General features: G+C 47.5%; 2 protein-coding genes across 6 annotated transcripts in view; both read left to right on the forward strand.

Annotated features, from left to right (window-relative positions):
* SRCAP (Snf2 related CREBBP activator protein) overlaps window positions 1-11,098 on the forward strand; it is a 44,120-nt gene extending 33,022 nt beyond the window's left edge. For 3 of the 5 annotated variants that reach the window (XM_032243230.1, XM_032243233.1, XM_032243232.1), the window contains exons 27-34: window positions 125-327; window positions 3,961-4,130; window positions 4,281-4,477; window positions 4,573-4,687; window positions 5,176-5,295; window positions 7,179-7,373; window positions 7,539-7,622; window positions 8,063-10,723. In XM_032243230.1, coding sequence (XP_032099121.1) covers window positions 125-327; window positions 3,961-4,130; window positions 4,281-4,477; window positions 4,573-4,687; window positions 5,176-5,295; window positions 7,179-7,373; window positions 7,539-7,622; window positions 8,063-10,723 — 3,745 coding nt within the window. Of the gene's footprint in view, window positions 1-124; window positions 328-3,960; window positions 4,131-4,280; window positions 4,478-4,572; window positions 4,688-5,175; window positions 5,296-7,178; window positions 7,374-7,538; window positions 7,623-8,062 lie in introns of all 5 variants that reach the window. The other 2 variants (XM_032243228.1, XM_032243229.1) reach the window with 1 other exon arrangement.
* Window positions 11,099-11,101: 3 nt separating this feature from the next.
* On the forward strand, window positions 11,102-15,878 carry TMEM265 (transmembrane protein 265). Its single transcript, XM_032243234.1, has 3 exons — window positions 11,102-11,728; window positions 12,739-12,909; window positions 14,515-15,878. The coding sequence occupies exons 2-3, from the start codon at window positions 12,742-12,744 to the stop codon at window positions 14,674-14,676; spliced, it is 330 nt and encodes a 109-aa protein (XP_032099125.1). The 5' UTR covers window positions 11,102-11,728; window positions 12,739-12,741; the 3' UTR covers window positions 14,677-15,878.
* Window positions 15,879-22,116: the final 6,238 nt, after the last annotated feature.

The following is a 22,116-nucleotide window of genomic DNA, read 5'->3' on the forward strand; positions in this document are numbered from 1 at the left end:
GTGCAAACGGGGAGTGGGTCTTGGGGCTTCAGAGTGGATGTAGTGCTTAGGGCTGGTGAAGGTGTTAACTTCTAGGGCATTTCAGAGTCCCATCTTTTACACTGCCTGCCTTCTTCTTTCACAGGTTCATCTTTGTCATGCCTCCTGTGGAGGCACCTCCCCCTTCCCTGCATGCCTGCCACCCACCTCCTTGGCTGGCCCCACGTCAGGCAGCCTTCCATGAGCAATTGGCCTCTGAGCTCTGGCCCCGGGCTCGTCCTCTGCACCGTATTGTGTGTAACATGCGCACCCAGTTCCCCGACTTGAGACTCATCCAGTATGATTGTGGTGAGTTAATTGGCCAGTACAGGACCGGTGACTTCTCTTTCTTAGTGGTAAGACTGGTATATCAGAGTGATGCTGCACTTAAGGTCTCTAGAGATTCCTGTAAAGCTTTAGATGGTTTTTTAGGTTATACTTATGGGCAAGATGGAGAAACGTAGGCCTCATGTTAGATTCTTGACATTCATGAATTTGACTTTCTTTTTATGAGACAAAGTCTTCACTCTGTGGCTGGCCCAGGCTGGAGTGCAGTGGTGCAGTCTCGGCTCACTGCAGCCCCCTGTGTTTCAAGCGATTGTCCCACCTCAGCTTCTGGAGTAGCTGGGATTAACAGACATGTGCCACCATGCCTAGCTAATTTTTGTATTTTTAGTCGAGACGGGGTTTCGCCCTGTTGGCCAGGCTGGTCTCGAACTCCTGACCTCAAGCCATCCTCCTGCCCCAGCTTCCCAAAGTGCTGGACTCACAGGCATGAGCCACCTCACCCGGCCATGAATTTGACTTTCATGAAAATTGAAAATGCGCTGCTAACTCATTCATTCAGTAATCATTTTGTGAACATATGTTACATTTTGCTAAAATTATTTGGGATACAACAGCAGGTAAGACAGTGCAGTATAGAGTTTTTATTTAGATCTATGGGAAAAGAGGTCTGGTGGCACAAGGCTGCACAGTAAGTAAATAGTAAGTTTTGGTCTTGGAAAAGACAAGGACCTTTTTGCGTTGGCTAGAATTACTTGGCGATAACAGAAAACAAAATAACAGTCGCTTAAATTACAAGAGCGTGTATTGTTTACTTAATGAGCAAATCTGAGAATAGTGTTGTGTAGCTACTATCTTTTTATCTTCTCTCATGCTTTCATTTCTTCATGATGTTAGGATGGCTGCCATAACGCCAGGGTATACACCAGTTTTCTGAAGAAGAAACAATGGGTTGAGTGAGACAAAACACTCTGACAAAGTTTTCTGGGAACAAAAGACCTCCCAGCTGACTTTGCCACAAAACTGATTGGCTCAAAGTGGGCTGTATGCCCGTACCTAGAACAATCACTGACAAAGGGGAATAGCAAAGAAGACATCGGACTTATTTAGATCAATCTTGATTTGTTTTCTGGGGTTGGGTTGGGGCCTGCTTCACCTGGCAGTAAGGACTCTATGCCGGCTGTCCAGTTAATCAGGTCCTGTTACCCAAGAATGGCTATTGGATGAGTGACTAGTTTCCGCCACAACCCTGCATAGACATTTTTTTTTTTTTTTTGAAACGGAATCTCATTCTAACACCAGGCTGGAGTGCAGTGGTACAATCTCAGCTTATTGCAATCTCTGCTCTGCCTCCCAGGGTCAAGCGATTCTCCTGCCTTTGCCTCCCGAGTAGCTGGGACTATAGGTGCATGCCACCACACCCAGCTAATTTTTGTATTTTTAGTAGAGACGAGATTTCATCATGTTGGCCAGGCTGGTATCAATCTCTTTTTTTTTTTTTTTTTTTTGAGACAGAGTTTCGCTCTTGTTACCCAGGCTGGAGTGCAATGGCGCAATCTCGGCTCACCGCAACCTCCGCCTCCTGGGTTCAGGCAATTCTCCTGCCTCAGCCTCCTGGGATTGCAGGCATGCACCACCATGCCCAGCTAATTTTTTGTATTTTTAGTAGAGACGGGGTTTCACCATGTTGACCAGGATGGTCTCGATCTCTTGACCTCGTGATCCACCCACCTCGGCCTCCCAAAGTGCTGGGATTACAGGCGTGAGCCACCGCGCCCTGCCTGGTATCAATCTCTTGACCTCGTGATTCGCCCCCCTTGGCCTCCCAAAGTTCTGGGATTACAGGTGTGAGCCACTGGGCCCGGCGCAGACATTTCTATAGTAACATGTTTTGAGATTTATTTTTTTCTTTATTTTCTTTTTTTGAGACAGTCTTGCCCTGTTTCCCAGACTAGAGTGCAGTGGTGCAATCTTGGTTCACTGCAACTTCCGCCTCCCGGGTTCAAGTGATTGTCCTGCCTCAGCCTCCTGAGTAGTTGGAATTACAGGCGTATGCCACCATGCCTGGCTAATTTTTTTAGTATCTTTAGTAGAGACAGGGTTTCACCATGTTGGCCAGGCTGGTTTTGAACTCTTGCCCTGGTGATCTGCCCTCCTCAGCCTCCTAAAGTGCTGGGATTACAGGTGTGAGTCACTGTGCCCAGACTGAGATTTCTTAAATATCCTAGAATATAAGAAAATCAACATTTTTATTCATATTTGTTCAATAAATGTTTTAGTTAAAAAATGTTTTTGTTACATTTGGAACTGAAAGTCTTGGTTAAAAGTGTTCAAGGCAGGGTGTGGTGGCTCATATTTGTATCCCAGCACTTGGGTAGGCTGAGGTGGGCAGATCACTTAAGGCAAGTAGTTAAAGACCAGCCTAGGCAACATGACAACCCCGTCTCTTCAAAAATTGAAAAATTAGTTGGATGTGGTGGTTTACATCTATAGTGCCAGCTACTCAGGTGGCTGAGGTGGGAGGATTGCAGGAGCCCGGGTGGTTGAGGCTGCAGTCAACTGTGATCATGCCACTGCACTCTAGCCTGGGCAACAGGGTGAGACCTTGTCTGAAAAAAAAATAAAGTCTGCCCTGGTGGCTCATGTCTCTAATCCCAGCACTCTGAGAGGCTGAGGTGAGTTCACAAGTTGGAGACCAGCGTGAGCAACATGGCAAAACCCTGTCTCTACAAAAAATACAAAAATTAGCTGGGCATGGTGGCATGTGCCTATAGTCCAAGCTACTTGGGAGGCTGGGGTAGGAGGATGGCTTGAGCCTGGGAGGCAGAGGTTTCAATGAGCAGAGATGACACCACTGCACTCCAGCCTGGGTAATAACTGACTTACCAGAAATGTTGGAGTTATTTCTGTGTTTGATGGAAGGTTGAACTAGATAACAGGAGTGAGCCTATCTGACTTTATGGTTCTGATCTGTGACCTTAAATCCTGGTCTGTAAGCTGCAACCATGGAATCTGTGAATCTGTTCAGGATTTCAGCTGGTATGACCATTGTAATACTTAAGGATCTCTTGCATGTAACCATTGGAGATTGTGATTTTCCCTTGATGTTATTCCCCTACTCTTTTAGTTAGACTCAAAGAAGTTAGATTCCAGGCAGGAGAAGACGGAAGAGGTGAAACCCTTAAAGGAAGAACGTGTAAGGCGTTAAATAGAGATACATTTTTTTGTGACAGGGTCTTGCTTTGTCGTCTAGGCTGGAGGGCAGTGGTATGATCTCAGCTCACTGCAACCTCTGCCTCCCAGGTTCAAGCGGTTCTCATGTCTCAGCCTCCTGAATAGCTGGATTATAGGCACCTGCCACCACGCCCAGCTGATTTTTGTATTTTTAGTAGGAACAGGATCTCATCACATTGGCCAGGCTGGTCTTGAACTCCTGACTTCAAGTGACCTGCCTGCCTTGGCCTTCCATTGGCCAGTGTGGGGATTACAGGCGTGAGCCATCATATCCCACCATAGTTAAATATTTTTGATCTGCTAGGCTAATTCAAACCCTGGCCTAAAGGATTGATTACCTTTCAACCCCAGCCTTGTATTGCTAAACATTCTACCTTTTACAGCTTGTAGCTAGCTCCCTTGTACTCCTTCATATCTCTTCAGGAAAGTTGCAGACGTTGGCAGTGCTATTACGGCAGCTCAAGGCAGAGGGCCACCGAGTGCTCATCTTCACCCAGATGACCCGAATGCTGGATGTATTGGAGCAGTTTCTCACCTACCATGGCCATCTCTACCTGCGTCTGGATGGGTCTACTAGAGTTGAGCAGAGACAGGTAACCCAAGCTTCTGCAGCCCTTAGAGGCTCACCTCTGCTTCTCTCTTCTTTTCCCAGGATTTGGGCTTCCAGAGAGGGTGCCACTAAGCCTTAGACCTGTTTTAGGGGATGTCTCCCAATATCAACTTTTTTTTCCCTTTCCTTCTAGGCCTTGATGGAACGGTTCAATGCAGACAAACGCATATTCTGCTTCATCCTTTCAACTCGGAGTGGGGGTGTGGGCGTGAACCTGACAGGAGCAGACACTGTTGTTTTTTATGACAGCGACTGGAATCCCACCATGGATGCTCAGGCCCAGGACCGCTGTCACCGAATTGGCCAGACCCGGGATGTCCACATATATAGGTATTGCCTTGTCTTCCTTCACCTTACTTCCCCGTTACCGATGGGGTTTCTTTGATATTTTTGGCTGCTTACACATGGCCTTTATCACTCCCTAGGCTTATCAGTGAACGAACAGTGGAGGAGAACATCCTAAAAAAGGCAAACCAGAAGAGAATGTTGGGAGACATGGCCATTGAGGGAGGCAACTTCACCACAGCCTATTTTAAACAGGTACTAAGTAAGATCTTTTAGCCTATGCAGAAGAAAACTGCTATGCCTTTAAGACTTCCTCCCGTTTATTAAGGAGAACTGCTTAGCACTTTGGGAGGTCTAGGCAGTCAGATCACTTGAAGCCAGGAGTTGGACACCAGCCTGGCCAATATGGTGAAACTGTCTCTACTAAAAATACAAAAATTAGCCAGGTGTGGTGGTTGGCACCTGTAATCCCCACTGCTTGGGAGGCTGAAGCAGGAAAATCGCTTGAACCTGGGAAGCAGAGGTTGCAATGAGCTGAGATGGTGCCATTGCACTCTAGCTTGGGCGACGAGCAAAAACTCCGTGTCAAAGAAAAAACAAAAAGGACTGCTTTGGTCTTCACAGACCTGTGTCTTCAGCCAGTGGCACCACCCCTGATACTTCCAAGAACCATCAGCCTTACAGCTTAGACCTAAGACTAGCATTCTGTTGACTCTGACAGTTCCCTGTGTTCTATCCAATAGCAAACCATCCGAGAGCTCTTTGATATGCCCTTGGAGGAAACTTCTAGCTCATCTGTGCCCTCTGTCCCTGAAGAGGAGGAAGAGACTGTGGCCAGCAAGCAGACTCATATTCTGGAGCAGGTGAAAAAAGAGTGGCCAGTTCCTAAAATTGAGCTAATACTTATAGCATATCCTGTTCTTTGTTAATCTGTTGAGCTTTTCCAGGGAAAAGAGATGTTTCTTCTGCTTCCCAGATTACAGTCAGCCTTTGATAGTTGTCAGTACATTACTTACTGGTTCACATGATTTAGTAGAAAAAAAAAAACAGGATTTTGGAGTCCTCAGTTTTAGGTTGAATTCCAGTAGTGCTTCTTAATTGTGTTTGTTAAGACAAGTTACAAACCTCACTCTTTCGAACCTCGCTTTCTATTAAAAGTAATGTCCATCAGGTGTGGTGGCTCATGCCTGTAATCTCAGCATTTTGGGAGGCTGAGGCAGGTGGATCACCTGAGGCCGGGAGTTTGAGACCAGCCTGACCAACGTGGGGAAACCCTGTCTCTACTAAAAATACAGAATTAACTAGGCATGGTGGTGCATGCCTGTAATCCCAGCTACTCAGGAGGCTGAGACAGGAGAATTGCTTGAACGTGGGAGGCAGAGGTTGCAATGAGCTGAGATTTTGTCATTGCACTGCAGCCTGGGCAACAAGATTGAAACTCTTTCTCAAAAAAAAAAATTAAAAACCGCAATTATTTTTGCACCAACCTAAATACTTCTCTCAAATGGAAATGCTAATGAGAAGGAAGTAATTTTGAAGATTAAATGGTGAGGTGGATATAAGAAATGATTTGTATTTGATGTGAAACACTGTTTCAAAGACTTATACATAATAAAGTCACATTTAGGCCGGGCGCGGTGGCTCAAGCCTGTAATCCCAGCACTTCGGGAGGCCGAGGCGGGTGGATCACGAGGTCAAGAGATCGAGACCATCCTGGTCAACATGGTGAAACCCCGTCTCTACCAAAAATACAAAAAATTAGCTGGGCATGGTGGTGCGTGCCTGTAATCCCAGCTACTCAGGAGGCTGAGGCAGGAGAATTGCCTGAACCCAGGAGGCGGAGGTTGCGGTGAGCCGAGATTGCGCCATTGCACTCCAGCCTGGGTAACATGAGTGAAACTCCGTCTCAGAAAAAATAAAAAATAAAAATAAAAAAATAAAGTCACATTTAGAAAGGTTTTAAAAAGATTTATTCCTTTAATAACAGCCTGGCCAAAATAGTGAAACCCCATCTCTACTAACAATACAAAAATTAGCTGGGCTTGGTAGGCGCCTGTAATCCCAACTATACTTGGAAGGCTAAGGCAGGAAAATCACTTGAACACAGGAGGTGGAGGTTGCAGTGAGTTGAGATCACGCTACTGTACTCTAACCTGGGCGACAGAGTGACTCTGTCGCAAAAAAAAAAAAAAAAATTACTCCTTGGCCCGCTCTCAAAATCTGAATCGTAATTTTGAGGTGTTGGGTCTGAGCATTTGTGTGTTTTCAAAGCTCTCCAGCTGTAGACAGGCGTTTAGGAACCCCAGGCAGAGCGCACCATGGAGATGTTTTCCCCACTGAGTACTGTAGGCTCCTAGCCTTGGTGGCTTTCGTGTGAGCTTTCTGGAAAGAGCAGATGTGGTCAGTATGTTGTCCTGAGCCATCTCAGTGCAAAAAAGAATTGTGCGTTTTTATTCACATCTTTCTGTGATGGCTTTTTTTTAAAGAGAGCTGAAGCTGACGTTAAAGGAAGTCGAGCAAGTCCTCTCTAAAATAGTTATTTTCCCCTAGTGGGAGTCCTGGTAAAATCCAGTCCATCCTACGTGGACCACTGAGTTGTGGTAACTCTGCAGGCCTAGGAGGTTGTTAAGTCCTGTTGCAAACCTAGTTTGTGTACGCTTAGTCTCAAGTTTTTGCCTGAATCAAATCACAGGATATAAAGTACTTGAAGTCTCATGTTTTCTTTTCCTTTTATACACCCTGGTAGGCATTGTGTCGGGCAGAAGATGAGGAGGATATCCGTGCAGCCACCCAGGCCAAGGCTGAACAGGTGGCTGAGCTTGCAGAATTTAATGAGAACGATGGGTTTCCTGCTGGTGAGGGAGAGGAGGCCGGCCGGCCTGGGGCTGAGGATGAGGAGATGTCCCGGGCTGAGCAGGAAATTGCTGCCCTTGTAGAACAGGTCAGTGTTGGACCCACTAGTTCTTGTTGGGTCTGAGCATTTGTGTGTTTCCCCTGGACTTGTGACCATCCTTCTGTCTTCCCTGGTGGGAATAAACAAGGGTGGTAGGACCCTGGATACTGGGTACCAGGTTCCTACGTTTATCACCACTGCTCCTCCTTGCAGCTGACCCCCATTGAGCGCTATGCCATGAAATTCCTGGAGGCCTCACTGGAGGAGGTGAGCCGAGAGGAGCTCAAACAGGCAGAAGTGAGTATTTCCAGGGGTGGGTCTGGCAGTGGGGAGCTGTTAATTCCTTTTTTTTTTTTTTTTTTTTTTTTTTTTTTTGAGACAAAGTCTCACTCTGTTACCCAGGCTGGAGTGCAGTAGTGTGATCTCAGCTCACTGCAACCTCCACCTCCCTGATTCAAGCAGTTCTCCTGCCTCAGCCTTCCGAGTAGCTGGGACTACAGGTGTGCACCACCAAGCCTGGCTAATTTTTGTATTATTAGTAGAGATGGGTTTTCACCATGTTCAAGACACCAGGCTGGTCTTGAGCTCCTGACCTTGGGTGATCCACCAGCCTCAACTTCCCCAAGTACTGGAATTGCAGGCATGAGTCACCACACCCAGCCTGGGAGCTGCTAATTTCTACTCACTCCCTACCCTCCTTGCCTCCTCCTGACCACTTGTGGGCCCTGTTGTTGTAGGAGCAAGTGGAAGCTGCCCGAAAAGACCTGGACCAAGCCAAGGAGGAAGTGTTCCGCCTACCCCAAGAGGAAGAGGAGGGATTGGGGGCTGGGGATGAGAGTTCCTGTGGGACTGGTGGAGGCAGCCACCGGCGCAGTAAAAAGGCCAAAGCCCCTGAGAGGCCAGGGACTCGTGTTAGTGAGCGTCTTCGTGGAGCCCGGGCTGAGACTCAAGGGGCAAACCACACTCCTGTCATATCTGCCCATCAAACTCGCAGCACCACCACGCCGCCCCGCTGCAGTCCTGCCAGGGAGCGAGTTCCCAGGCCAGCACCTAGGCCTCGACCCACTCCAGCTTCAGCTCCGGCTGCAATTCCTGCCCCTGTCCCTGTCCCAGTCTCTGTCCCATTACCCATTTCAGCCCCAAATCCAATAACCATTCTTCCTGTCCATATCTTGCCTTCTCCTCCCCCTCCTCCTTCACAGATTCCTCCTTGTTCTTCTCCTGCCTGTACCCCTCCTCCCGCCTGTACCCCTCCACCAGCTCATACCCCTCCTCCAGCCCAAACCTCTCTTTTAACTCCTTCCTTTCCTCTCTTGATTGGTCCACCTTCTGTGCCCATCTCTCCCCCAGTCACCAGCCTCCCCTTGGGCTTGAGGCCTGAGGCAGAACTGTGTGCCCAGGCATTGGCATCTCCAGAGTCCCTGGAACTGGCTACTGTGGCCAGTTCAGAGACCTCCTCACTCACTCTTGTGCCTCCTAAAGATCTGTTGCCAGTTGCTGTGGAGATCTTGCCTGTGTCAGAGAAGAACCTTTCTCTCACCCCTTCTGCCTCCAGCCCAACCTTGGAGGCTAGCAGCGTCCCCAACGGTCAAGAGCAGGAGGCACCAGATTCTGCTGAGGGGACCACCCTTACACTGCTGCCTGAAGGTGAAGAGTTGCCCCTGCGTATGAGTGAGAGCAATGGCTTGGAGCTCCCACCCTCAGCAGCATCTGATGAGCCACTTCAGGAGCCCTTGGAGGCTGACAGGAACTCAGAAGAGCTGGTAGAGGCCCAGACCCCAACCTTCAGCCCAGAGAAGCCACAGGAACTTGTAACAGCTGAGGTCGCAGTTCCATCCACCTCATCTTCAGCCACTTCCTCTCCTGAGGGTCCTTCACCTGCCCGACCTCCTCGGCGTCGCACCAGTGCTGATGTGGAAATTAGGGGTCAAGGGACTGGTCGGCCAGGGCAATCACCAGGCCCCAAAGTACTTCGAAAGCTGCCAGGACGGCTAGTAACTGTGGTAGAGGAAAAGGAACTGGTGCGGCGGCGGCGGCAGCAGCGGGGAGCTGCCAGCACCTTAGTGTCTGGGGTCTCTGAGACTAGTGCCAGCCCGGGAAGTCCGTCTGTCCGAAGTATGTCAGGGCCAGAATCCTCCCCTCCCACTAGTGGGCCCTGTGAAGCTGCTCCTTCATCCTCACTGCCCACTCCACAGCAGCAGCCCTTCATCGCTCGCCGTCACATTGAGCTGGGGGTGACTGGTGGTGGCACCCCAGAGAATGGAGATGGAGCACTGCTTGCCATCACCCCACCTGCTGTGAAACGTCGGAGGGGGAGGCCTCCCAAGAACAGGTCTCCAGCAGATGCTGGGAGAGGTGTGGATGAGGCACCCTCATTCACCTCGAAGGGAAAAACCAATGGGGCTGACCCAGTCCCTGGGGCTGGGACCCTAATTGTTGCAGAGCCTGTCCTGGAACCACAGCTTATTCCTGGGCCCCAGCCTCTTGGACACCAGCCAGTTCACAGACCCAATCCCATCCTGTCACCTGTGGAGAAAAGAAGGCGAGGGCGGCCCCCTAAGGCACGAGATTTGCCCATCCCTGGCACCATTTCCTCTCCAGGGGATGGCAACTCTGAAAGTCGGACACAGCCACCCCTACTCCCACCACTGCTAGCTTGTCCCTCCGCTACTGTTGCCAACACTGTCACCACTGTCAACATTTCAACCTCCCCACCCAAACGGAAGAGAGGCCGACCTCCCAAGAATCCTCCGTCACCTCGGCCCAGCCAGCTCCCTGTGTTGGACCGTGACAGCACTTCTGTCCTTGAAAGCTGTGGATTGGGGAGGCGACGGCAACCCCAGGGCCAGGGGGAGAGTGAGGGCAGTTCTTCTGATGAGGATGGAAGCCGCCCCCTTACCCGCCTGGCCCGCCTTCGGCTTGAAGCAGAGGGAATGCGAGGACGGAAGAGCGGAGGGTCCATGGTGGTGGCCGTAATTCAGGATGACCTGGACTTAGCAGATAGTGGGCCAGGCGGGCTGGAATTGACACCTCCTGTGGTCTCAGCCCCAAAACTGCGCTCGACCCGGCTGCGTCCAGGGTCTCTAGTCACCCCACTAGAGACTGAGAAGGTGCCTCGCAAACGAGCAGGGGCCCCAGTTGGTGGGGGTCCTGGGCTGGCGAAGCGGGGCCGCCTACAGCCCCCAAGTCCCCTGGGCCCTGAGGGTTCAGTAGAGGAGTCTGAGCCTGAACCCTCAGGTGAGGAGGAGGAAGGGGATGGGACCCCACACCGACGGCCTGGCCCCCGCAGGCTTGTTGGGACCACCAACCAAGGGGACCAGCGCATCCTGCGCAGCAGTGCCCCTCCCTCCCTGGCTGGCCCTGCTGTTAGTCACAGAGGCCGCAAGGCCAAGACGTGAGTGGGCTGCCCCTCCACCTAGGCTTTCCACTGTGGCCGCTCCCTCCATGACCAGGCCTGACTCTGTTTAACCACTACTTGAAGTCTTGAGGGGGAAAGCCTCCAGGGAGACAAAGGGGCCTTCTCCTTTCTTCCCACCAAAGTAGGGGGTAGGCAACTGGTTGTCATGGAAACGGGGATCATCACAGTCCCCCTCCCCTTCACCCCACGTGGCTGGGTAGTGTTAAGGGTGGCAAGATAGTCTCTGTCCCCACCCCCTTGTACTTGATTCCCCAGCTGTCTTTCACAGCCCCCCACCCTTAGGGGAAAAGGGAGGGGCTTCTCTACAATGAGGTTTTTTTCTTTTTTTTTTTTTCTTTCTTTTTTTTTTTTTTTTTTTTTTTTTTTTTTTTTTTTTTTAAGAAGAAAAAATAATAAACTTAGTTTCTGTACGAGCATCCGCGTAAGGAGGCTTCTGATTTTCTGGTCTGGTGGAGGGCTGGGTGGGAACTTGGGCATCGTTATTCTCCTCTCTTGCTCTTGCAAAGACCCTAGCACCTGATCTTTAGCCCAGGATTGTATATTTGAGGTAGAAATCTACCGAAGAGGAAAGATTGGCGAATCTGATGTAGGGTGCCTTTCTCTAGTCAGTTAGAAGTCACAGACATCCTTTTCATCTCCTTTTTGTTCCCTTTGTTCCTGGACTTGACTTGGAGCTCTCTGATGCCTCAGACTTTTCCCTTGAATCCCTCTTGCTCAGGTGCTTCCTTTCACTCCTTTTTCCAGAGGGCAGGCATCCTAGCTCCAGTTGCTCCATCCCTTGGCCCTTGCCTGCTTTTCATCTAGCCAAACTGGTTTTAGTCAGCCACACCCCTTCCCAGCTCCCTGGCTTCTTCAGGTGGTGGCTGGCCACCCAACCCCACCCCTGGACTTGGCTTGGAGCCCTGAGTCAGCTCCATCACCACCCAAGCCAAACCAAAGCTGAGGCGGGAGCCGAAACTCAGAGTCCCTCAAGGCCTATAGCCAGGTAAGATCCCTGTTCATTTTTACATTCTCTTCACTCCCTGGGCCCTCCTTATGTCCTCCTATTGGCTCTGTGTTTACCTCATCTGAGTTATTTCTTCATGTCTACTTCCCTGCAGCTTTTTGGCACACATCATTCTTTGCTCTTTGCTTGTCTCACCTCTTTCACCCTTCCTTCCTATCCTTTGTTACTTGTGTTCGGGAAGCCACAGGTGTTCATTTTGTCTGGGTTATAGGGGAGTGGTTGGAGATAAGGGTAGAAAGGTGGTTTGATGCCAGGGCTAGAGGACGTGAGAAGTAGGGAGACAATAAATGATTAAGTAGGGCATCATGCAGGTTTCTGTGTGGTAATGAGGTCATTTGGACTCAGTGTGCTAGAATAATTGTGTTGTGTGGCCTGGGTTAAAATGAAGAGGAGGTGGCAGGGAGGCAGCATAGCAGAGGAAGCCCTGACTTAGGGAAGGTCTTTCTGGTGTTTGGCTTCAGTGGTAAAAAAGGGCTTACTTGGGTACATTATCCTTACTTTTCTCCATTCCTATAACTGTTTTCATGTAAAATGGCCGCTTTGCTTGAAGTGGGGTGCAGTACCTAGGTCCTGTTCTCTGATATCTGTAATATTCAGGGGGCAGCCTCTAAGGAATTTAGGGCCCTTTGAAATACAGATTAAAATAACAAATTCATAGCAGCTTTCAAGAGTCTGTATTTCTCCTGCTTCTCGGTGTCTGCCTGTCATTTGGCTTCTTCCCACTTGTCAAAACACCAAATAATACAGATAATGCCATGTCCACACTGGCTTGCTTTCAAACACTCAGAACCTCAAGCTCATGTAAAAGGATTCCAGCCACACATTTCCTGTCCTGTTCTGTGAGTCACTAGAGGAATTCCCCAGTGAGGTAGCTTTCCTGACTGCTAGGCTTGGCCATGAGAACAGAGTGCTCTGAGGGGTGGAGTCTGAGCAAGCAAGGCCAAGGGCTCAGTTGTTGGGCTCACAAGTACCTTGACTATCGCCCACAGGTGATGGAGGACGAGGAGAAGGCAGTGGAGATCTTGATGAGCAACACGGAAGCTGCTCATTCTCCATCCCCCATCCGCTGCTGCTGGCTCCGCCTCCGCTGCTTGGCAGCTGCTAGCATTATCTGTGGCTGCTCTTGCCTGGGAGTCATGGCTCTGGTGTTTGCCATCAAGGTGAGGAGTGCAATTCCCATGGGAACAGGGGGATGGGTATAAGGCAATGGGTTCATGTATTTGATCTGTCTACATTGACCAAACGATTACTGAATACCTATCAATGCTCGGTTCTGGGCCTGGTGCCAGAAATAAGAATAAGACAGTGTTCCTTGTTGTCAGAGGACCCATAGTCTAATGAAAGAGATGGCAGTGAAAATGGCTAATTAATAGAATGCAGTTTATCAGTACTGTAATACAAGAAGCACAGGACACTCTGGGAGCCAGGGAGGTTGGAGATTATATATATGTGTGTGTGTGTGTGTGTGTGTGTGTGTGAGTGATTATATACGTGTATGTGGTAGAGTGGGTGACTAGAAAGGCATCCTAGGAGAGGTGACAGGAGTTAGCCTTAAAGGGTGAGTGAATAAGGGTGGAAGGGCATTCTGGGTCAAGGGAGTAGTGTGTACAAAGGCCTATGGAGCACAACTGTACCAGTGAGGAATACTGAGAGATGAAGCCAGAGGACCCAGATTCCCAAGGGCCTCCAATTCTATGTTTAAGAGTTTTGACTTTGTCTTAAAAGTACTGGGGAACCATTGAATGGTTCCTCCAGGGGAAAGTGACTTGGTCAGATATGAGTTTTAGAAAGATCCACTCTCAGGGCCTACATGGAAGGTGACTTCGAGGGTACAAGGCTGGAGGCAGCTGAATGGTGATGAGCACAATCTCTAGGAGTCTGGAAGACACTATTGGGTTTTTGATAGGGCTTCACCATTTCAAAAAGCCTATTAAAAACAGCACCATGTCCTTTTGGAAAGACTACACAGGCTAACTTAAACTTCATCCTGGAATTTTCTCAATCCTAGACATTTTAACAGAAACTTACTGTAAGAACTTCGGGGTTCCATTAGGGCAAAATACTAAAAAGAGTACTTAATGATGACAGAGAGGCTGGGTGCTGTGGTTCATGCCTGTAATCCCAGCCCTTTGGAAGGCTGAGGTGGGCAGATCACTTGAGGTCAGGAGTTCGAGACCAGCTTGGCCAACATGGTAAAACCACATCTCTACTAAAAATACAAAATTAACCCGGCATGGTGGCACGCGCCTGTAATCCCAGCCACTCAGGAGGCTGAGGCAGGAGAATTGCTTGAACCTGGGAGGCGGAGGTTACAGTGAGAGCGCACCATTGCACTACAGCCTGGGCAACAAGAGTGAAAGTCCGTCTCAAAAAAAACATGATGAAAAAGATGAGGCCCAATGGACTATGAGAATGAGGTAGTGTTTGGGCATGAGTGAAATACTCCAGGCTCACTGTTTCTTGCCAGTAGTTACAAATTTTGAATCAATCTGGGATGGTTGGAAAGAATGGGAATAAAAGAATTGGAAAGTACTTTCCCGTGTGTGATCTTGTGAGGTAACTGTGGCCACCCTGAGAAGTAGGCAGGGCCCAGAGATGGGTACCATATTTTGCAGATCAGAGGTGAAAATCAGAAACTGGAAAGGGAGGTAGAGGGTTTGGATGTGAGGTTTTGATCTGTGACAGAGAAGGAGGAGTGGAGTGGGGAAATGGGCACATTGGGGCAGAAACAGCAGGAGAACCTAACCAAGAACCTGCCCCCACAGGCGGAAGAGCGGCATAAGGCAGGCCGGTCCGAGGAGGCAGTGCGCTGGGGGGCCCGGGCCCGGAAACTCATCCTGGCCAGCTTTGCTGTCTGGTGTGCTGTCCTTGTTCTGGGCCCCCTGCTGCTGTGGTTGCTCTCCTACGCCATCGCTCAGGCTGAGTGACCCTGGGTGGCCTCTGCTGAGAGCCAGCCAAGACCACCTGGATCCTGCAATGCGGCATTGCTAAGGTCCTGTGACAGCAGTGGTCCTGGTTGGAAGGATGGGGACTCTCTCAAGGGGCTTTGGAAGAGCTCTTCTAGCCCTTTATAAAAGGAGGGCAGCGGCTGAGACTGATGAGAGAAAGGCAGCCTGCTCGGTTCTTTCAAGGTCCACCACCCCCATCTCCCCTACCCCAGCCCACCCTAGGGCCTCTACCCAGCAAAGGGCGGCGGGAGTGGGGGTTGAAGACCAGATCTGGTTTTATTAGAGTTCGTTTTGTAATAAAAGCCTTTTTAGTGGTGAAATGTTCCTGTCTAATTGTTCTCCCCCTGCTTTTCCTTGGGCCCTTGGTGAGAGCCAGACTGGACATCTGACTGATAGCAGAAGCCAGCATCCACCTCATCCAAGAGCTCCAAGAGAAGGAAATAATTTTAGTTTTCTTCTGGAAGTTTCCCATCTTGGAAAGACCCCAGCTTCTCCCTTGTACATTCACAGAGACTCTGAGGCCAAGAGTAGTAGCAGCTGCTACTATTTATTACTTACTATATTCCAGGCTGTGTTCTAAGCAATTTATATTTCTTTCTCCAGTTTTCAGTCACTTAGATAGTAGGTATCTGTACTGTCATATCCACCTTATGAATATATCACATATGATAGGTACCTACTATCAGTGAAAATGGAGGAAGTGTTCTAAAATGACAGTGTTCTCATTTTATACTTGAGGAAACAGACACAGATTTGCACAAGGTGCTCAGCTAGTAAATAGTAGAGCTGAGACTGAACCCAGACACTTTGGTTCCAGAGCTGAGAGAGGAATGAAAGAGGTGGGTAACAGCAACAACCATTCTGCACATGGTGATTTGAATGATTAAAATGGATTTTCATATCTTTTATCTTGGGCCTCATAATAACATTTATATCATACATATAGGAAAATACCCAAGACAATTATACAGTTCTTTAAATTAATGCAAAGCAAATGTGAATAGCCACATTCAGTAAAGAAATTAGAACATGGCCAACACTTCAAAGCCTCCTTTATACTCCCAATCATTGCTGCTTCCTTTCTTCCCACAGGTAACCACCATTCTGACTTCTAGCAATGTTGTTTAATTTTGTCTGCATTTGAACTTTATATAAATGGAATCATATATTCTTTTCATGTTGATTTCTTGACGTTGTGAGATTCGTCAATATTTGGAGTAGGTGTAGTTTTTATTGCTGTGTAGTATTCAGTCATATGGATATATCACAATTTGTCCATTTTCTGTTGGTGGACTTTGGGATGTTTGCAGTTTGGGGATATTATGAGTCATGCCTTTTGGAGTACATGTGCCCTGGCAAGTACCTTACCATAATTCAGAGTCCAGAAGAGCACCTAAAGGAATGAGAGATGTTGCACACTGAAGAGAGATTGGAGGGGAAGGAGAGGCACATGATGGCTGTCCTCAGTGTTCCCAAGTGCTCCAGGAAGAAAGAGGAAATTGATTGGTGATCCCAGAAGTTAGAATTACAACAGTGGGTAGAAACCATATACAGGGCAGTGTTCTCAACATAGCTTCACAGTGGAACCACCTGGGAGCCTTAAAAAGTACTTAGGCCTGGGCTTTACCCAGCCTACATTCTGACTTAATTGGTGTGAGGTGCAGCCTGGGCAACAGAATTTCTCAGTTTCCCAATTGAATCAGTGCACATAGTTTGAGAACTATTGCTTTTTAGAGAAGATTTTTACTGGGTTCATTCTGCAATTTCTTAATCAGGAGGAAAAAAGGGTAACACATATTAGAAAGTTTCGTTTTTTGGCTGGGCGCGGTGGCTCACGCCTATAATCCCAGCACTTTTGGGAGGCCAAAGAGGGTGGATCACAAGATCAAGCGATCGAGACCATCCTGGTCAACAAGGTGAAAACCCGTCTCTACTAAAAAAAAAAAAATTTTTTTTTTTTTACCCTAAGTTCTGGGATACAAGTACAGAACCTACAGGTGTGTTACAGAGGTATACATGTGCCTTCGTGGTTTGCTTTACCCATCAACCCATCTTCTAGGTTTTAAGCCCCGAATGTATTGGCTATTTGTCCTAATGCTCCCCTCCTCCCCTTGGACCCCCGCCCCCCACAACTGGCCCTGTTGTGTGGTGTTCCCCTTCCTGTGTCCATGTGTTCTCATTGTTCAACTCCTACTTATGAGTGAGAACATGTGGTGTTTGGTTTTCTGTTCCTTTGTTAGTTTGCTGAGGATGATGGCTTCCAGTTTCATTCATGTCCCTGCAAAAGACATGAGTTCATTCCTCTTTATGGCTACAAGAAAGATTTTTATGGAAACTTTTTGAGCCAATGGATTAAGCAGCAGCTTTAGTTTACTCGAGGAGAGTATCCCATTACTCTACACTGATTAAATGAGGTCTTACTAGTTTTTAAATTATTTTGAAAACATTTCAAAACAATGAAATAATTGTACAACAAACTCATGTATGCCCTTCACCGGGATTTATCATTTTTAACATTCATCACATTTGCTTTATTGCTAAACTATTTGGGGGGGGGAACTTCATCCCTAAATAATGTCATGATTTTCTCCTAAGAACAAGTACATTAGCTCACCTAACTATAGTACAATTATATAATTCAGAGAAGGTAGCATTGATACCATATGTCTTCTGATATATAGTCCATATTCAAGTTTGCTGGGTGTCCCAATATTGTCTTTTGTAGCCATTTCTTTTCTGTTTTAAGGTCCAAGTGAAAACACTTACTGTATTCAGTTGTCATGTCTCAACTGGGCACAGTGGCTCACACCTGTGATCCCAGCACTTTGGGACACTGAAGAGGGCAGATCGCTCAAGTCCAGGAGTTTGAGACCAGCTTGGGCAACATGATGAAACCCCTGTCTCTACAAAAAATTCCAAAAAGCTGGGCATGTTGGCATGCATCTGTAGTCCCAGCTATTCAGGAGGCTGCAGTGGAAGGATCGCTTAAGCCTGGGAAGCAGAGGTTGCAATGAGCTTTGATCGCGCCACTATACCACAGTCTAGGTGACACAGTGAGACCCTGTCTCCAGAACAAAAAAACTTGAATTGCTGTTTATCCTTATTATTTATTTATTTTTTTAGATAGAGTCTTGCTTTGTCATCCAAGTTGGAGTATAGTAGGGTGATTTCAGCTCACTGCAACCTCCACTTCCTGGGTGCAAACAATTCTGCCTCAGCCTCCTGAGTAGCTGGGGTTACAGACACGGCACCACACCCAGCTAATTTTTTTTTTTTTTTGAGATGGAGTCTCACCCCGTCACCCAGGCTGATTCTCCTGCCACACCCTCCCAGGTAGCTGGGACTATAGGCATACACCATCATGCCCGGTTAATTTTTGTATTTTTAGTAGAGACAGGGTTTTGCCATGTTGGCCAGGCTGATCTTGAACTCCTGACCTCAGATGATCCACCTGCCTTGGCTACCGAAAGTGCTGGAATTACAGGCATGAGCCACCATGACTGGCCTGTCCTTCACTTTTGCATAGCTCTTCTTCATGTTTTTTGTCTTTTATGACAAACAATTTTTTTAAATTTTTATTTCAGAGACACTGTCTCACGATGTTACCTAATCTGGAGTGCAGTGGTTATTCACAGGTGCTATCATAGCTCACTGCAGCCTCTAACTCGCCTCAAGTGATCCTCCTGCCTCAGTCTCTCAAGTAGCTGGGGTTAGGCGTATGTCACTGCCCCAGCTTTTATGACATTTTTTTTTGTTTGTTTTGGAGACAGGGCCCCACTGTGTCACCCAGACTGCATTTATTTACTTACAACTTTTAGCTTCAGTATGATCTCAGATTTTTCTATTTGTTATATCTATTGCTGTCAGTATTACTATTTTTTTTCCTCTTTAAAAAATTTTTTTCTAAGAGGTGGGGTCTTACTGTGTTGTTCAGGCTAGACTCCGCAAACTATGGACTTACACAATTTCTATTCTTTTGCCTAGGCTGGAGTGCAGTGGTGTGATCACAGCTCACTGCAGCCTTGAACTCATGAGCTCAAGAGATCCTCCTGCCTCAGTTTCCTAGTAGCTGGGACTATAGGCGCATGCAACGACATCCAGCTTTTATAACATTTTAAAAGGAAGGCCAGTTGTTTGTAGAATGCCCCTCCAATTTAGGTTGTTATAATTAGATTCAGGTATGAACTTTTTGCCAGAAATACTACATAAGTTGTGTCTCTTCACTCCTTATTACATCAGGAGGCATGTGACATTGGTTTGTCCTCTTATTGGTAGTGTTAGCAACAACTTGGTTAAGATAATGTCTGTCATTTTTGCAGGTAAAGATTATTTTTTTCTTTGTAATTAAAAAGTATATACATACCCTGTTCCTTAGCAAACTTCCACTAATGATTTTAATGCCCAGGTCACTTATGCGACTTGCAAAATGTTGGTCTTCTAGCCATCATTCTTTCTACATTGTTAGGTGGCATCCTATAAAGAACTTCTTCATTTATTTACGTACAACTTTTAGCTTCAGTATGAGCTCAGATTTTTCTATTTGTTATATCCATTGCTGTCAGTATTCTTTTTTTTTTCTTTTTTTTCTTTTGAGACGGAGTCTGACTCTATTGCCCAAGCTGGAGTTCAGTAACACAATCTTGGCTTACTGCAACCTCCACCTCCCTGGTTCAAGCAATTCTCCTGCCTCAGCCTCCCGAGTAGCTGGGACTACAAGCGCTCACCACCGTGTCTGGCTAATTTTTATATTTTTAGTAGGGACAGGGTTTTACCATATTGGCCAGGCTGTTCTCGAACTCCTGAGCTTGTGGTCTGCCTGCCTTGGCCTCCCAAAGTGCTGGGATTACAGACATGAGCCACCGCGCCCAGCTACTGTCAGTATTCTTAAAGTGTTTGGTTGAGACATAATTTACATACAGTAAAACACACAGATCTTAAGTGTGCAGCTTAATGAATGTTTTATCATAAATAAACCTGTGTAGTCAGTCACCACCTAGAGGAATATAACACTTGCAGCACATCAGCAAGCTTTTTCATGCCCCTCATTATTATTTTTATCCCTGATTTTGATCAGTGGAAACCCCTTCAATCTGGTTCCTGTGTCCTTGTGACAAGCCCCCTTCATTAGTAATTTTCTGGCACAAATTGCTCCAGACTCACCTTGTACTTTACCTGCTGAAGCCTAGAAATTGGCCATTTCTCCTGAACAGAGTTAGTTCCTTTTTTTGGGGACTGTTACTGAGAAATCAATATCTAGACACTAAGTGTTTTACTGGGACATTACTGCTTTGGGGCATTCTGAAAGCAGAGGTAAGAGCCTGTAAATACCGAATTTTATCTATTTTAAATCTTTGAAAAATTGTTTAGGGTCAGGTGCAGTGGCTCACGTCTGTAATCCCAGCACTTTGGGAGGCTGAAGCAGGTGGATCACCTGAGGTTGGGAGTTGGAGATCAGCCTGACCAACATGGAGAAACCCCATCTCTACTAAAAATACAAAATTAGCCGGGCATGGTGGCACATGCCTGTAATCCCAGTGGAGTCTGAAGCAGGAGAATCACTTGAAGCCAGGAGGCAGAGGTTGAAGTGAGCCGAGGTCGTGCCATTGCACTCCAGTATGGGCAACAAGAGTGAAACTCTGTCTCAAAAAAAAAAAACATTATTTAAAAAATTCCATTCAAGCCGGGTGCAGTGGCTCACGCCTGTAATCCCAGCACTTTGGAAGGCTGAGGTGGGTGGATCACGAGGTCAGGAGTTCGAGACCAGTCTGGCCAACATGGTGAAACCCCATCTCAACTAAAAACAAAAAATTAGCCGGGTGTGGTGGTATGTGTCTGTAATCCCAGCTACTCAGGAGGCTGAAGCAGGAGAATCACATGAACCTGAGAGGCAGAGGTTGCGGTGAGCCGAGATTGTGCCATAGCACTCCAGCCTGGGCGTCAGTGCAAGACTTCATCTCCAAAAAAAAAAAAAAAAAAAAAAAAAAAAAAATTCCAGTCAGTTATAGGGTTCTTCCTCCACTTTTCCCCATTCCAGATTCCCACAGTAAGAACCTTGACTTCCAGTCACATCAATATGTTGATTACCCAGCTTCAGAATAATTATCCCGTTATATTACCAAACAACAAATCTAAAATTCAAGATTTCCTTGCAATTATTTTGCCTTTCGATTTTTTTTTTTTGAGATGGAGTTTCACTCTTGTTGCCCAGGCTGGAGTGCAATGACACGATCTTGGCTCACCTCAACCTCCACTTCTCGGATCCAGGCAATTCTGCCTCAGCGTCCTGAGTAGCTGGGATTACAGGCATGTGCCACCATGCCTAATTTTGTAATTTTAGTAGAGATGGGGTTTCTCCATGTTGGTGAGGTTGGTTTCCAACTCCCGACCTCAGGTGATCCACCCACCTCTGCCTCCCAAAGTCCTGGGATTACAGGTGTGAGCCACCGCGCTCGGCCTGCCTTTTGATTGATGGTATAAAGTCAAAAGTACTCTATAAAAAGTTACCTGAGGCCGGGCGCGGTGGCTCACGCCTGTAATCCTAGCACTTTGGGAGGCCGAGGCGGGTGGATCACGAGGTCAAGAGATCGAGACCATCCTGGTCAACATGGTGAAACCCCGTCTCTACTAAAAATACAAAAAAATTAGCTGGGCATGGTGGCGTGTGCCTGTAATCCCAGCTACTCAGGAGGCTGAGGCAGGAGAATTGCCTGAACCCAGGAGGCGGAGGTTGCGGTGAGCTGAGATCGCGCCATTGCACTCCAGCCTGGGTAACAAGAGCGAAACTCCGTCTCAAAAAAAAAAAAAAAAAAGTTACCTGAGGCTGGGCGCAGTGGCTTACGCCTGTAATCCCAGCACTTTAGGAGGCCAAGGCGGGCGATTCACAGGAGTTTGAGACCAGCCTGACCAATATGGTGAAACCCTGTCTCTGCTAAAGATACAAAATAATAATAATAAAAATTAGCGGGGAGTGGTGGCACATGACTGTAGTTCCAGCTACTTCGGAGGCTGAGGCAGAAGAATCGCTAGAATCCAGGAGGCAGAAGTTGCAGTGAGCTGAGATTGCGCTACTGCACTCCAGCCTGGGCAACAGAGACTCCATCTAAAAAAAAAATAAAGTTACCTGAATTCATGTTTCTTCTCTTCTATAATTGTAATCCCAAAGTGTCATTTCCTTTTTTGGCTAGGTGGGTTTTTTTGAGACGGGGTTTTTTTTTTTTTACCCAGGCTGGAGTGCAAGGGCGCGATCTCGGCTCACCGCAACCTCCGCCTCCTGGGTTCAGGCAATTCTCCTGCCTCAGCCTCCTGAGTAGCTGGGATTACAGGCACGCGCCACCAGACCCAGCTGATTTTTTGTATTTTTAGTAGAGACGGGGTTTCACCATGTTGACCAGGATGGTCTCGATCTCTTGACTTCGTGAT

The sequence above is a fragment of the Sapajus apella genome, unplaced genomic scaffold (genome assembly GCF_009761245.1).
Source record: "Sapajus apella isolate SASKATOON/1434 unplaced genomic scaffold, GSC_monkey_1.0 scaffold51, whole genome shotgun sequence".
NCBI lineage: Eukaryota > Metazoa > Chordata > Mammalia > Primates > Cebidae > Sapajus > Sapajus apella.